This window comes from Lichenostomus cassidix, chromosome 3 (assembly GCF_008360975.1).
Source record: "Lichenostomus cassidix isolate B80296 chromosome 3, HeHo_3.0, whole genome shotgun sequence".
Classification (NCBI taxonomy): domain Eukaryota; kingdom Metazoa; phylum Chordata; class Aves; order Passeriformes; family Meliphagidae; genus Lichenostomus; species Lichenostomus cassidix.
Genome location: NC_139483.1, coordinates 43,821,121 through 43,836,782, shown reverse-complemented (window position 1 = coordinate 43,836,782; position 15,662 = coordinate 43,821,121). Strand labels below are relative to the sequence as shown.

Below are 15,662 nucleotides of genomic sequence, written 5' to 3'. Positions count from 1 at the left end.
ATAATTGCTCCACATGGGATCCTTACAACCTCTAGCTAAAGAAAATGGCACTTAATTTCTAAGTTTCCTGGACTCTACTACCTTGCAAGCCCTCCAATCAGACTTCCCTGCCTGATCCAAATAAAAAGCTAAACCCAAGAGAAAAATGAATACCACAAAATTTGTTGTTTAAAAATCAATCCATATGTAAGTTAAATAGCCACAAGCAGTCAAAAATCATTACATTGCTCGTGCTTTACAGTTACCTTAAAAAAAAAAAAAAAACTTTTCATTCTTAATCTTGCAACGTTTGAGGCTAAAAGATTTCTGCATTCATCTCCTCTGCTTAACCCCATTTGCCAGCAAAACCAGCTGAGCTGTGCAGCTAATGAACTGAAATGTACCAGGACAATGCAACAAGATTTCTAATGCCCAAAGTCTGCAGAATGAAAAAAAAAATTAAGGGGGGGTGGAAATAGTTCTTTAAAACTTTTCAGGAAGCCCAGTGGTTAATAGCTCCCCGAAGCAACCTTAATAATGTAACATGCTGTTAAAACAAACAAACAAAAAACTCAAAAACCCAACAAATAAACCCACAATCTAAAAACAATCCTTCTGCATAAGAAAAGTCTTCATTTTAAAACAGTACTGGAGAGAAGAGTTGCACACTGCATTGCAAGCTGTACCACAGTTTCACAGATGTCATGTTGACTAAACAGGTGGGAATGATACCTCTGTCAGCAAATCTCTTATAATACTCTGTTTGTCTCCTGGGTCATCTCCAAATCTTCTAACAGCAGCTTCTGTCAACCTCCAGAGTCAGTTCATGAGAACCACATTGTGCTGCATCAATTACAATATTTTGAATTGACACATCTCTGAATTTCAGAAGACCACAATGGACTCTGTGAAAACTTCACCTAGAAGGAGTGCCTCTCCACAGTTATTAATGTTGTGCAGCATTGGACTCACCACATTTCTCCGACTTTTGTATGCTATTTGCCTCTACTACTTGTTAAAAACTATTTCAACATACAGTATGTAACAATCCAATCCTTGGCATGCATGACAAATCTGAAAATGTAACAGGCAAACGACAGCTAAGAGCACCAGCTATCATCCCTAGATAGGATATTTAAAGAACACTATTGATGTAACCAAAGTTACACAACCAAAACCTAGTGAATTCTAACACTGCTCATTTTCTCATTTGCATTCTCTTACACACTCAGTGGAAAAAAATCCTTGGCCACTAGGAGTTGTGAACTCAAGAACTTCTGTTAGAGTCCAAAGTAGAATGGTCATGTTTCCAGCTGAACCTGACAAAAAAAAAAGTCAGGCAAAATGAGAGAAGTGCCTTCCATAAACCAGAGGGCTTGATGGGAGAAGCACAATCCGTTCTGACCAGCTTTCTCTTTCTGCTGAGAAGTTTGAAGCTGCTGCAATTAAATGCAAAGGGGGGATGAATTCCTCCTGGAAGTCAGCACCAAGGCTGTGTAGTCCCCTTTTCCTTCCTGCAGGATTGAGTAGAGTGATGGAAATCTCTTCAACAAGATTGCCCTCACCTCATATGTCATGGAAAAAGCAGGTATTTTGGGCAACCTTCCAGATCCAAGTCCACCCAAATTATTTTCTATTCTCTGACATGAACTTTATACAGCTTTAAGCAAAAAACATGTCCAGTCTTAAAAAATATACGCATTTATGATTTTACTGCACTGCACCTCCTTACTGAGAAACACAAATTACAGGCTAGAACTTACTTTCCACCTCAGGGGAAAAAAAACAAACCTATATTTTTTAAATTATACAGCTACTGTGAGTTTAAGATATAATGCTCTTATCTCTTTAGGGTATAAAATCTTTATTATGAATATATATTACACTTGAAACAAATGCTAGATTTAAATCAAGAAATACATTAACCTTTACTTCAGCAAGAGTTGGATTAGAAGAAAACAATGTAGGTCAGTTTTCAAAGACAGCAAGAGGTTGTTTTATACATCCTTCAATTTTTCTCAAGATCATCCTCTTCAAGACAAAATACCACCATTTTGGGCTCACCACTCCAGTTCTTCAAAAAAAAAGATATATATGTTTTGTAAGGAAACATTGTTTCAATTCCAGATATGGGTTAGTTTAGATGTAAAAAAAGATTCCAAAAACTCCATACACAAACAGCATCAAGAAAACCAGAACACAAAATAACACAGATTTTCATACAAGTATCACTATTTCCTTAAGTCTGATAAAATTAACTCCAATGTTTCAGGGAAATAAAAAAAACAAAAAACAAACATGCTATACAGCATTTTAAATAAATATAATCACGACACCATGCCATCACATGTAGTAATTAGTTTGCAATAGAAGTTTCTGAACAAGACAGCTGGAAACTGTAGAATACAACACACACAAGGGTTCACAGAAGGTTTGGTTATGTGAATGGAAAATCCAGTAAGTATGAAGAAAGTTACAGACTATTTCAGCCGGAAATAAGGTGAAAAAAGTTTATTACCAGATACTGCCATGCAAACCATGTGTAATCAAGAAAACTGGTTGAAGAACTTTCCATTTAAGCCTTTCAGTTTCTTATCAAGAAATCAAGAGCTCAAGTGCTGGACTAGGCAGTTTAGACAAATGTGAGCAGTAGGCACATTCCTATATTTTTTTCATTATATATTCTGCTCCAATCCAAGTGCAAGGTAAATTATGCTGATGAACTCAGAAAACCAGCAGACACATTTTAATGTTTACCTGCTCTCTACAATGAACTCAAAAGTGTGCATAATTTTAGCTATTTCACCACTGCCATAGTTAATACATGATGCTGAAAAAGCAATGTTGCACAGCAAGAGCTCAATTCCACCACGTGCTGATATTCCTAAAATGGACTTTAGTTAGGCTTGCAGACACCAAATAAAAATTACAGGTGCACTGCTGATGTTTCAGAAACTGTGACAAGATAATTTCTTACCTTGAAGCATAATTGATGCTTTTTTCAATAGCTAAACAAAAGTAATTGCAGTGGTAAATGCTTCAAGACAAACAGATCTCTCAACCTTGTAATACAGACCAAGTAAAAAGATACATTTTTTAAAATGCATTAATAAAAATATGACACTGAAAGAGTATAAAAACATAAGTAGGAAAAAGAAGCATTTTGCATGTATCTAGTACCTAAAAAGCAGCATTCCCCCACAGCATAGATAACTTCCTAAGAAAATTAAACAGTGTATGTAATCTCAAATCCAAATTAGAGTTGACTTCGGGTTCCATGGTGGACATAATAAAATTTATGCGGAACACTGCAAAAGCACACTGTTTGTAGAAAAAAAATAAAACCACAAATTCAACTCTGGAAGAACATTTACCTTCTTAAGAAAGACATCAGGGAGATTTGTAGAAAAAGAAAATTCTAACTTTCTTCTCAGAAAAGAAGAGCATATGAGGGATTATTACCTTTGCTGAATTGAAGATGATATATCCAAGTAGCAAAGTTGGAACAGTTTACCATTAGATGTAAACATTTTGACAGACAGTTAGCAACGCATACACAGTTTTAAACTAATGGTTCAAAAGCCAGGTCACACACTTCTGGCACATAAGCAAGATAAATATTAATTTTGTTAAAATGGCAGACAAGGATATGAATTCAACACATTAGGCCACTATATACACCAGCACACAATGCAATTAGTGTATGATTCAGCTCTGGTTAAAATCTAGAGGAGGTTTGATATTAACATCAGTGAGAACAGAAACAGACTTCTAAAAAACATACATGGACATATAGAGACTTTGCAGTCATGGACCAACAAATCATTTCACGGAATGTTTAACAGATGAAGAGTAGATTATCCTGACAGACAACATATTAAAATCAATTAATTTACATTTGGATTGCAGGATAATTTAAGCAATAGGTAAGAGAGCCAGGTTTTTTTTGAAGCAACCTTTGTAATACGGGATTTTTTTAGGCTTCCGGCCAAAAAATGTATTTGTGCCATAAGTATTTTCTTCTAGACTTTTGTTAATAGAATAACCTTTAACAACCTGTTATACCGACCTCCCTGTTTTATGTATTTCTTTCAATTAAAAGATTTATTCCTTAGGCAAGGAAAATGAGACCCAGCTAGAAATTTTGAAAGGAATACAATTTTCTTCAGCTGATTGCTCTGTTTAAAGGTATACAATACGGTTACAAACCCCTTTCACTCGCAGAACTCCTTGTTTCTCTGCCCCTCCCAATACAACAAATCACCAGGGTACAACCACTAATAGCAAACCATAACTTTTGAGTAAGAACTTACTACAACAAAGTGTGCTTCCCAAGCTCTAGATGTGGTTCCAATTGTCAAACTGTAATTCTGTAACACATAAATCATCATAAAAAAACCTCACTCATCAACAGAAGTCACATAGGTACATAAAGAAGTAATTTTGTGAGCACTGATAATCCCACACAGTTCACCACCCAGTCAACCTCATTCCTTCCCTGATCATGTGTTCTGACCCATGTTAGTTTATTTGGTTAGTAAATCAAAAAGTGCAGCAAGGCCTTCCTGTGTAAAAAGAAATGCAGATGCCATGCATAAGAAACAAATGTTGCCCATCAAGTTTGCAAGGTTGAGCACTTCTTACACTCTATATTAATTGGATTACTTTACAGGATTAAAGCCTCAGGAAACTGATACAGTAACTCTCACCTAGAGATTTTCCCAAGTTAGCAGAAGCCACCTCTGTGCAGAGGGACAGAGCAAACTGTTCTGTAAGTCAGGCACAGGATGTCTGCAATGAGCTGATTTATCAAGTCTGAGGGACAACCCCAAAACAAACTGGTTTGGAAGGGAAGAATATTGTCACTGATGTTCTTTTATCTTTACAGCTTGTCAAGACAAAAATAAACTGTAGAACAGAAAGCAGAATAAAAAATGGGAATAAAATGAAAGTATCTAGTTCTGCTTCAGTAACAGATTTATAGTATAAGGAAAGAAGAAATTCAGAAAATTCAGCTGCAAATGCAGCTGACATACAAATTATAAGACAGAATCCAACCAGAAATTTCAAAATAAAAAAATAGCAATATATTACTTCTGAAAAAATCAGAAAAAAGGGATGCTTGTAACATTTTCAACAAAATATATCAAAGTTGAAGTTTGATATAGCTTTAAACCACATCTATTTAATTTTCAGTAGATTAAAAGAGATATGAGAACTCCAAGATCAGAAGGGAGGAAAAAAAAAATCAAATGTCATATGCTTTCAGTTGCTTGAGGTCAATAAACAAGTGTAAATATCTCAATAGTTAAAAATGCAAACATACAGTTTTTTTTCTGAACTGAGCGACACATCTCACCTAGAAAAAGATACCTCCATTCACCTTTAGGAACATGAAAATCTAGTTCTCACTACCTAATTACTCATTTTTCACCTCCCACTCATGGAAAATGAAAGTGTTTCTTCTTGCATCTAAACTTAAATTACACTTTCTATACAAAAGCTTTTTTTTTTCCCTAAGAAAAGCCAGGCAACAAACCATGCCTCTCAAAAGGATGACAAAGCTCACCTATAAGTTCTGACATCCCTCCCTCCTACATTCCATCCCTCTCCCTTTCTAGACAAATTCTGTTCAAATCCTCAGTTGAAATTGAGGATTTTGGAGTCTTTCCATTTAAAAAGATGAAGCTGCCCAGAGGTGAAGCATGCAAAGGAAAAGGAGAAAGAAAATTCAGACTAATCATACATCAAGACAAGCAATATTCTGAATACATTTTCCTGAAAGTTTTATGATAACTTCTCACTTACTTAGTAAACGCTATGTTACATTTTAAAAACACTTATTTTCTTGTTCTGAGAGAGAAAAAAAGACCTGACCTTGTCCTTTGTCAGATCAAGAGCCAAATTCAAAAGAAAAAAAGAAATAAGAAAGAAAGAAATTCAAAATTTAAGAGCCCTCTTAAAAAAAAAAGAAAAAATAAGCCTTCTATCAATTAGAATGAATTCTTAAATTCCTAACTACAGACAATAGCAAGTCCTACCACAGGCTTAGGTTGAAGCTGTGCCACACTTAAAATCAGGAAGAGCCATCAAACCCAATACTGGAAGACAGGAATCTCAGTGGCTCTGACAAAACCAAGCAAAAGTGAGAGGGATTAAACAAAGTTTTGGACTCAGATCTTGAAACTCCAAAGAAAAGCAACTTAAAATGCACGAGAAAGATAGGGTACAGATCAAACACAGTACTTTCCTTGTACAAGATACTGCTAACAGATTCCAGAAATGGACTTGGAGGCACAACACTGCAATATTCCATAACTATATAAAAATGCAACATTCCTTCTACAAGATTTCAGGAACCTTCTCATATCACAGAAAATTTACAAGACATTTCTACAAGAACCCTGGTCAGATGAAAATGGAGACCAGACCTCCACTGATTCTTCTTCCAGTGACGTACCAGTATCAAAAGTAGTAACTTTTTAAATGCATAATTCATTACATGAGACATATTAGAAGTGATTAAAGACTAAATGATGGCTGACATACCTGATCAGGCAGTCAGACCATCATGTAAAGGCCTTCTGAAAAACATCTTAGGGTATGAATCATTAATTCACACACTTCACCTACTGAAATTCAGTCAACAATGATAGAATACCCATGGCACTTGAGTTTTATGGATTTACCTGCGCAGCTACCACCCTCTTGCAATTACTAAATACTAGACTAGTGTTTTTTCTTTTGTTCACAAGCTTTTCTGAAGGACCTGCTACATAATTCTAAGACTACAATAAACTAGGCACACTGCTTATTTAGGCAGCTGAGCCCAACAGAGCCAGGTGGGAACAGTGAGGGAGTAGAGCTGGAACAGCATGAAGTCAAAGCCCAGCAGATTCGGAATGGCACAGGATAAACCTTTGCTTTCTGTGTTAGCTGGGGCAGCAAAAAACCCAAAACCCACATGTACTTAATACAAGCTTTTAAAAGAAAATCTATCCAACCATTAAGCAATGAAGGGCTATTAAATTACCTGTAACACCAGAAGAAAGAATGAAATGGGGATGGAGAGAACCTTACTGAGTATTTCCCTGCATCACATATTGTGAATTGTTTTACTTTCCTCTTGCATGGAAAAGGGAATATGCATTCCATCTTCCTCTACTTCCAATAAAGACTGCAAATGCACATAACTCTCTATACATTAGCATTGCAAAACCCACCTCATAAATGTGTGGAAAACAGACAAAAATATCACATAAAAAAAGTCACATGACTGATGCTTATTTCTAGGCAAATCCCCAGCATTAGGACCACACAGAATTCTTGTGACTGTTTCAGGGCTAAGAACTCTTATCTATCTGTATAGGCATTTAGGTTGCTTCTGTCAACACTGGAACCAAATGCTTTTACAAAGATCCTGCTTCATCCTGCTTCAGAAGGAAAACCACGTGTCTGCAGAGAGAGGTTTAATGATCTGCTCAGCATGCCTCAGTTAGTTCTAACTAAATTATTCCACTTTACAACTAGGAAATAAACACACCATAGGTGATGTTCAAATGTTTATCAGCATGGCTATATTCCTGATGTACGCAGAGGATCAGTTACCAGTGAGTGGATCCTACTATCTAGCAGTTTACTCAGTCTGATGCAGATCTATGCAATTGCCCAGGCTTACTTTGAAATCTCTTCAAATTCCTTTCATTCTTCCACCTAACTCTATATATAAAGAATTCTGCTTGCCCATCACAGGAATGAAGATGTTCATACACCAAGGGAAATTATCTGGCATATTCAGCAAAAGAAGATACATTCCTCTTTCTCATTTTCCTTTTTATGAAGCCAAAGAATGCATCCCACACAAATCCCAGGTACTTGTTTTTTCCCAGCTTTGCCTGGTTTAAAAGGAAGAAATATAGCTGTAAGAGACAGCCATTTCTGGCTTGATTCCATTAATACAACTCCACATTCTGGCAATCTTCAGGAAAACTCACAGACAGCCAATGCAAATTTTGTGTTGCTTCCTTTCATCATTCCTTTGAAAGAAGGATTTAAGCAGAGACATACTTCAAATTCAGTACACTCAGCTTTCGCAGTAGGATTCCAGAGAGGTTTTCACAGAGGTAGAGATAGGACATGCCAGTGCTTGGCATTTGGTTCTGCCAGCTAATATCCTTCAGATACTATTTCCCACAGCCAAGTAAAAGACAACCAGGTAATACAAGTGTGTTGTTATGCAGCATTATTACTCAAATCCTCTGGGAAGCTGTCTCACAAAATGTAATGATCTTGTCACTCCATCTCAGTGACAAAAAAAACTTTTCCTGCACCAAAATGTCATCCATGTTAAAAATTAAATGATCCATACATCTGGCGGAATGATACCTTCTAGATTTTCGCCAAAGTCCCTCTGGGAACTCTAGTGAATTGCTAGGAAACCCAATATACTTACACTTCTCAAGCACATCACAATTATAAGGAAGTCATTCCTGTCCGTGATACATATTAAAATATGCCACAATACTGAAAGAATGACATCATCCTTTTATTTAAAATTTAACGTAGTTGCTGGTGTGAATGCTCTTATAAACACATTCATATTACTTTAAACCTGACCATTATAGCATTACATTCATATAGAAATTGCAGCTGTCAAATAAGGTAATACAGCTCATGTTATGACATCTTACCTATCATGTCTTTCCCTTTCCTAACAAAATGCATCTAGATACCAGTTTTTTTTTCTAAGGCAATTCTGAGAAGCCAAGCAAAGCTTCTGCTAAATCACATGCCTCAGGAAAATGTTTGTTCCAACCTATATCTGAGCAACATTACTGGGCTTCAGAAGTAGCAATGTATTTGAAGAGTTTAAGCCCTTCACCTCACAAGTTGCACCATGGTTATTATGTTAAAAAAAAAAAACAAAAAAAGCAGAAGTTCTTTAATAAGTGAATACATAACTAGTTAATGAATCTCACACTTAATAACAAGGGACTGCAGCATAAAACTACATTGCAGTAAAACCCCATGGGAGTTCCTGCTAGTCTTTGTTAGGAATCTGGGGTGACCTCTTGTGATGTGGCAGGCAGTGCCCTTAAGCTGCTCTATTTGTTACAAGGAGAACAAAGAAATACCATTGCTATGCCTCTGATGGTCACAGAATATTGCAGTAAGCCCCACAATGCTGTGGTTGCCTATAGAAGGCTTAAACTGCTATCAAAAGCAGTTCCTTTATGCCTTTTCTCAGTTACTGAGATGCATGAGGCAGACTCAGAGGCTCTCCATTTCCAGAGTGGTACAGACAACACAGCCAGACATGGCTTAGGTGCCAAACACCTGCAGAACACAGTGCAGGTCTTTAGCAGAATACAGACTGGAGACAGAAATTATGCCAGGCTATCCTTGCTTTGGTATGGGGAGAAATTCCAGGGTATAACCATGTCAAACAAACACAGTAAGAAGTTAAAATTGGTTCATTCACCCTGATAAAATGTGGTCATTTTACAGTTCAAAGGTTATTTATTTATGCACTAGTACCATGACACCAAACAAAACAAACTTATATCACTGACGTTTTATTAGGAAGTATAGGAATGCATACACACTTCTTGACTTTCCTTGTGTCATCCACACAAAGATACTTTTTCAGTCAGATCAGAATATTTAAACAAAACCCTAGGTGCAACTCAGAAAACAAAACCAAAACTAATGCAGTTTTTCAACATGAAACAAAAATCAGAAAAAAAAAAAAAACATTTCTGTCTTTTCTATTTAATTCACATGCATCCTGGGGTCACTCCACTGTCAGTACTCCTCCACACAGTTTCCAATGTTTTACCTTGACTCAGAGAAATACGGAAAACAAATCCATATCCCTTCTCAAGAAAGACTGGCTTATTTTCTTGAATTAGAATCATCCTGTGCACTTTCCACACAGCCATGTAAGAGGGAAAACCACCTTTAAAATACACCTGCAATAATATAGCACATAAACAGAGAAGTGAAAGACACAGCTCTCAAGACCATTCTAAATTTGGGTCAGAAATTAAGTGGTATTCTCTCTTTACAGTCTGTCCACATTTTAAGTTCCTACAATGGATTTTCCTCAGGTCTCCACAATTCCAAAGAGCAGAATGCATCAAAACATCTTCAGACCGTGAAAGGAAATGCAGCTATGTCTCCCAGAACATCAGTCAGATGATTCACAGTGCTATCAAGAAACGTCCCTGGTGGACCAACTATTGGCTACAGAGTTTCCTCAGGTGCCTTCCCACACATCCAATAAAGAAAACTCCCAGATGCAGAACACAGGACAACATAGTACATGCACTAGACAAGTTATTTCATCCAGTAATATAGCCCTAAAGATGCTATAAAAATGTTTGGCAACCAATTTTGGAATAAAAAAATGCATATATAGAAAGTTCACATGTAATTCCCAAAAAAGAAACTAACTATATGCCCTAGCTAAAACCCCTTTACTACAAACAAGCTGTCCAGCTCAATTCCAGAATAGAATTTGAGATCATATTCAGTATCTGTACTGCAGTGCAGTGCCTTAGAGAGGAAGGTACAAATGCTGCAATCTCAGCCACGCCATCCCTCACATGAGCTGTTAAACAGTGGTCTCTTGTGCCAGTCCCTGGTGTATCTTCACAAGTCACATACTGACAAGTACAAGAAACACTTTTTTTAAATAAACAAAGGATACCCAAAGTGGGTCTCGGCATTCTTTGATTCTAAAATTGCTTCTAATAGCCAAGATTGCTTTTGAGCAATTTCTTCAGTGCATTCTGGCAATCGTGTTTGATGACTGCAGCTACTAGAACCTTACATATTTTGATAAACATAAACCCCTTTAAAGATAAGCAGAGCATGAAATGTGTCAAGGGATTTTTATTTAAAAAAATAAAAATTCTCTATTCTGTTTCACTGAGAGATTCACATAACAATTCTTCTAATGTTTAGTTACTTATCTTACAATACTCTTCAACTGTTGTTTCTTCTGGTTCCTTTTGTGTCCTCTGATTCCACAGAATCTTCATTTAAGATTGCATGTAAGCATATGACTTTTAGTCAGATTCAAAGTGGCACTCATTGTTTAAATGCTGCCATAATGAGAAATATCCGAAATAGAAGCGACTCTGAAATCACAGAACTCCTGTTCTTGAAATGTGAACCCATTACACTCTTCTTTTCAAAATTCTCTGCCATAAACTTCATTCTTTTATTATCTTAAGTATAAAAAGCCAGCACTGGCTGAATAAAATCTTTTGCATGTCAAACATGAATCCTAAGTAATGTTTAAATTTATTTCAAAGTACTCCAGTGTTACAAAGTACACTTACGCTTTCTACTGGCAGTCACACCCAGAACTATTAAATTCATTTAGAAAATAAGGCAGCAGAGAATACATTCACACAAGCAAAAGGTTCTGTTTTACTGCAAGCTAATTAAAAAAGGAGGAAAAAAAAAAGGCATTAGACAAAAGTGCGACATGGAACATCAGCATTCCAAACTTAAAAAAAAAAAAAAAAAAAAAGAAAAAGAGATGAAAGAGAGGTGATGACTCCATCAGTCCTGAGGAACATGCACTGCTCATGCTGATTATGCTTCTGATTCCTGACAGGCATGGTAGTCTTCACTGTCTCTGACGACAGTGAAAAAGACCACAACCCTGGCAGCCCTACTTCAGCGTGTCCTGTTGGTGTCTCCTACCATAAACAGCTAAAAGCAGATCTGCCTCTAATTTAAGAAACTCCACAATTCCAGAAAACCATACACACTGCCACCAGGAGCATCACAAGGTCAAATAGCTATATCACACATTTCTCATCACTTTTAGGTACACATTGCTCCTGAAAGTCAGGACACCTTTAACAAATATAAGGGATAAATATAGGCAGTATTTCTTGAAACCTTGCAATTGGTTTTAATCCTCTCACCCACTTTCCACCCCACTTCTTGCAAAGGCCTTCCCTTGTGGGGGTTCTGTGTGACAAAAAACAGTCCTTGCACCTGCTCATTAAGGAAGGAGCCTTCGCATTTTGGGAAAAATATTTTCTGTTCTCTCCTGGAACTTTAAATTATTTTCACTCTGGTCAAATTACACATCTTAAAAAAATTTAAAAAATAAAAACAATCAAAAAATAGGTCATTTCAATATTAACTACAAATGTTTTAAATTCTTGACTGTAAAGACTAAAGAGTGAACATCTATTTTATACATACCTTTGGCCTTTCTAATATTAAAAAAAACCCAAAAAACAAGACAAACTCCGCTACAGGGAAGAACTCCTCCCTAGACGCACCACTAATAAAAGCATGGCAGGATACTTGTTCCCCTTCACTTCTCCTGCACAGTATGTGTGCATTCCATGGGAGAAGCCGGGAGAATGTATGTCCAAGCCTGCAGGAAGCCACATATAATACCAGGTCATCTCCACCTGGAGCACTTGGCAAATTAATGAGGGAGATCCCTGGTTGCAGAGAAGCATGTAATTCACAGGTCTACAGAAGAGTTCCTTTTGGAGAACTGAGCAGGACAGAGCTGAGCTCCAGTCTGTCTCAAGTCACCTCAAACAACAAAGGGTCTGATGCTTCCAGAAATACAGGAATTAACAGGTTGTGTTCAATTCTCAGAAGTGACGTGTCAAACTCAAATTATTCCCATAAGAAACAGAAATTCATCCTAGCAGCAGAATTTGCAGGAGGTAATGCTTAATGCCACTTGTACAAAACGGAAAAAATAATAAGAGCAGCAAGTAAAGAGGAGGAATCATTAGACATATAGGAATATGTGAAGAAGAAAGGAAAAATGGAATTTCCAATCAACATGTGGCAAAAACACAAATCCAGTTTAGTAGCTTAATGCAAAAAAGTGCATTTTCAATTGAGTAAAATCTCATGTGCATCTTTAAACATTAAAAAAATATAATGTTTACATTCCACGGTAAACTCTCAAGATTTTAGGAAGTTTATCAGGTCCTACTAAAAGATGAAAATATGAAGAGCACTGTTTACATGTAGCAGGCCTACAGATGTCATCCTGAAAGTATTCAAAGCACAGAATGCTTTTTGCTTGCATACGGTGTTCTTTGAAAAGTTCTTGTTTATCTACAAAACATTTATGAATCCATCTGTTCCTAATTAGTATTTTAAAAATAAATAACTAAAAAGAAAAACTGCAGTAATTACCAGGGTAATATCAAATTTCCAGTGCTTTCTATCAATGGCATTCAGAAAGTTACATACATCTAATAGCTTCAGAGACCACTAATCCAAGCTTTCTAAGAATAGACAGATGGAAGACTACACCAAAAAATATGTCTGAAGGCAACTGACTTCTCCAAGTAATGCTCCTAACTTGGACAAAGTGGAAGGAAGAGTGAAAAGCACTACTCTACATACCACTACAGACTACAGATTCAAAACTTCACATGAAATGGGTTTCTCAGGCCTTTTTGATTTAACTACACAATGACCCTCAACCAAGCCTCAGTTTACCATGTTCAAGGTCATTTTACCACTGGTACAACATTCTAAACATTTTTAAGTATTATCTAAGACTGGGTTTGCCAAATCTGTATTAAGCTTGACACACATTATCAGGAGTGCTGTTTTACATAACATGCTGCTGCTGTCAGGTGCTGGAGTTTAACATTACTGTATATGTGCTGAGCTGTATTAGCATGCTCAATGCTTCTCCTTCCCCATTAAGCATTCAGATAACATGAACTAAGCTTAACATTCAAGCCTGCAGTAAGGCTGCCACTATTCAAGTCTTCCAAAAATCTTTACCAGTGAGAAATACTAATAAAAACCTCTCATAAATTGAGATGACAAATTATCTTTCACAGAAGTATTTTTCTGTTTTGTCTTTAGGTGTTAGGCAACACTACAATACAAGTCACATAACACTGACGGGAAAAAGTTGCCAATCTTCCTGCCAGTGTTGCGTAACAGCTGCTATGTCCTGTAAAAGCAGATTTTCCAAGAATCCTCAAGCAAACAAACAGAAAAAAAATAACAATAAGATATAAATCTATTATTGTACGGTTTCTGATAGAAATAGAAGTCGACTGAGATCTAGGACTCACAATGCTGCAAACAGCATATGAATATGTTTCACACAATCTATGTGGCTTGCTTTCCACCCCTCTTTAGATGTATTTTCTTACAAGACATTGAACGTGAACATTTTCTAAATCAGACTGTACTAAATAAAAAGGAAGTTGAGCTTTATCCTACAGTCTCAGTGTTTTCAGCTGTACTTAACAAATGTCTCAGCAATTTTTCCTCAAACCGTGCCACGGTTTGTATACACCGCCATTCAAAAATGCCTATCTGCAAAACTTGCAAGAATTGTGCATATGAACGGCACTGGAGAGATGGCCGAGAAGGTAAATTAAAGCATTGCTTGAAGAAACATAATCCAGATAAGCATTAGATGCAGCAGTCCTGATGTATCAATTAAACGGAAGGAAGAAACGCTCTAGTGCCTTAACATGCTCTGGACCGAAGTAACGAAAGGATGCGCACGCCAGAAAAAGCCGTATTAGTCTGTGCGCAGCGAGGAGAACGCCTGCAAGTTAGTGGGAACCTCCGTGGGGAGGGGACAGAGTGGGAGAGGCGCTTTTTTTCCCCTCAGCCTATTTTTGCAAGAGGAGTGACTGCAGCTTTCGCGCTGGGGACGGCGGCTGGGTTAGTATCTGCAGCAGGCGCTCACATCGGCGCCGGGAAGGCAGCGCGGAGCGGGGCTGCTGGGGAAGCGCCGCTCGCCCCCCGCCCGGCTGCGCTCCTCACCGTGCCCGGTTACCGTGCCCGGTTCCCCCGCCCGGGGCGAGCACGGCCGCCTGCCCCTCCCGCTCACCCCGGCGCGGCCAGCGGAGCAGGCACGGAGCCGCACGCTGCCGGGTGGGGAGGCACGGCGCCGGGGCTCCGGAGCCCTCCGAGCGCAGCCCCGGGGCGGCGGGGACACCTCGCTCCCGCCCCGCTGCCCCCGCCCGGCTCCCACCCCGGGCGTCTCCCCCCGCAGCCCCCGGCCCGGCGCTGCCCCGCCACGGCGCGGAGCTGAGCTGAGAGAAGCCGGCGCGGCGCTTACAGTTCGCAGGAACTGGATCTCGTCCTCGCCCTCGCCCCCCTCGGCCATGGCTCCCCCTGTCTCTCCTTCTGCCGGGCGCTGCTCCCGCTGCCCGGGCGGACAGCGGCGGCGGTCGCTCCCCGCGGGGTGGCGGCGGCAGGAGGCTCACGGCCGCACCGGGCTGGGGCTGGGGCAAGTGCGAGGGCGGCGGAGCCGGCGGCCCCAGCCCAGCCCTGGCTGCGAGCGGCTGCCGTGCGCCTGCAGCAGGTTGACAGCGCTGCCCGGCTGCCTGTGCCTGCCGCGGGGAGGGGGATGCGATTAACCGGGGGAGGAGGGGAGGCGGAGCTCCCGGCCCCCCCGCCGCTGCAGGTGATCCGCAGCCCGCTCCCTCCGCACTCCAAACGCGCCGCCCAGCGCCCCTTGCCGGTGCTCGGCGGAGAGGCGGCTGCCGCCCGGCCCGGCTCAGCTCGCCTCGGCTCGGCTCGGCTCTGGGGTTCGCCCGGGGCGGCGGCGGCCGCTGCCCGAGCCGCCTGGCATTCACCTCGCACAGCCCCAGCCCGGGGCTGCCCCAGCTCCTCCGGGAGTCACGGCAAGGCCGGCC

General features: G+C 39.5%; 1 protein-coding gene across 12 annotated transcripts in view; it reads right to left on the bottom strand.

Moving 5' to 3' along the window:
• Positions 1–15,353, bottom strand: part of RYR2 (ryanodine receptor 2) — a 383,225-nt gene extending 367,872 nt beyond the window's left edge. For 10 of the 12 annotated variants that reach the window (XM_085055530.1, XM_085055534.1, XM_085055536.1 and 7 more), the window contains exon 1: positions 4,293–4,382. In XM_085055530.1, coding sequence (XP_084911656.1) covers positions 4,293–4,370 — 78 coding nt within the window. In that variant the 5' untranslated portion in view covers positions 4,371–4,382. Of the gene's footprint in view, positions 1–4,292; positions 4,383–15,082 lie in introns of those variants that run through there. The other 2 variants (XM_085055535.1, XM_085055538.1) reach the window with 1 other exon arrangement.
• Positions 15,354–15,662: the final 309 nt, after the last annotated feature.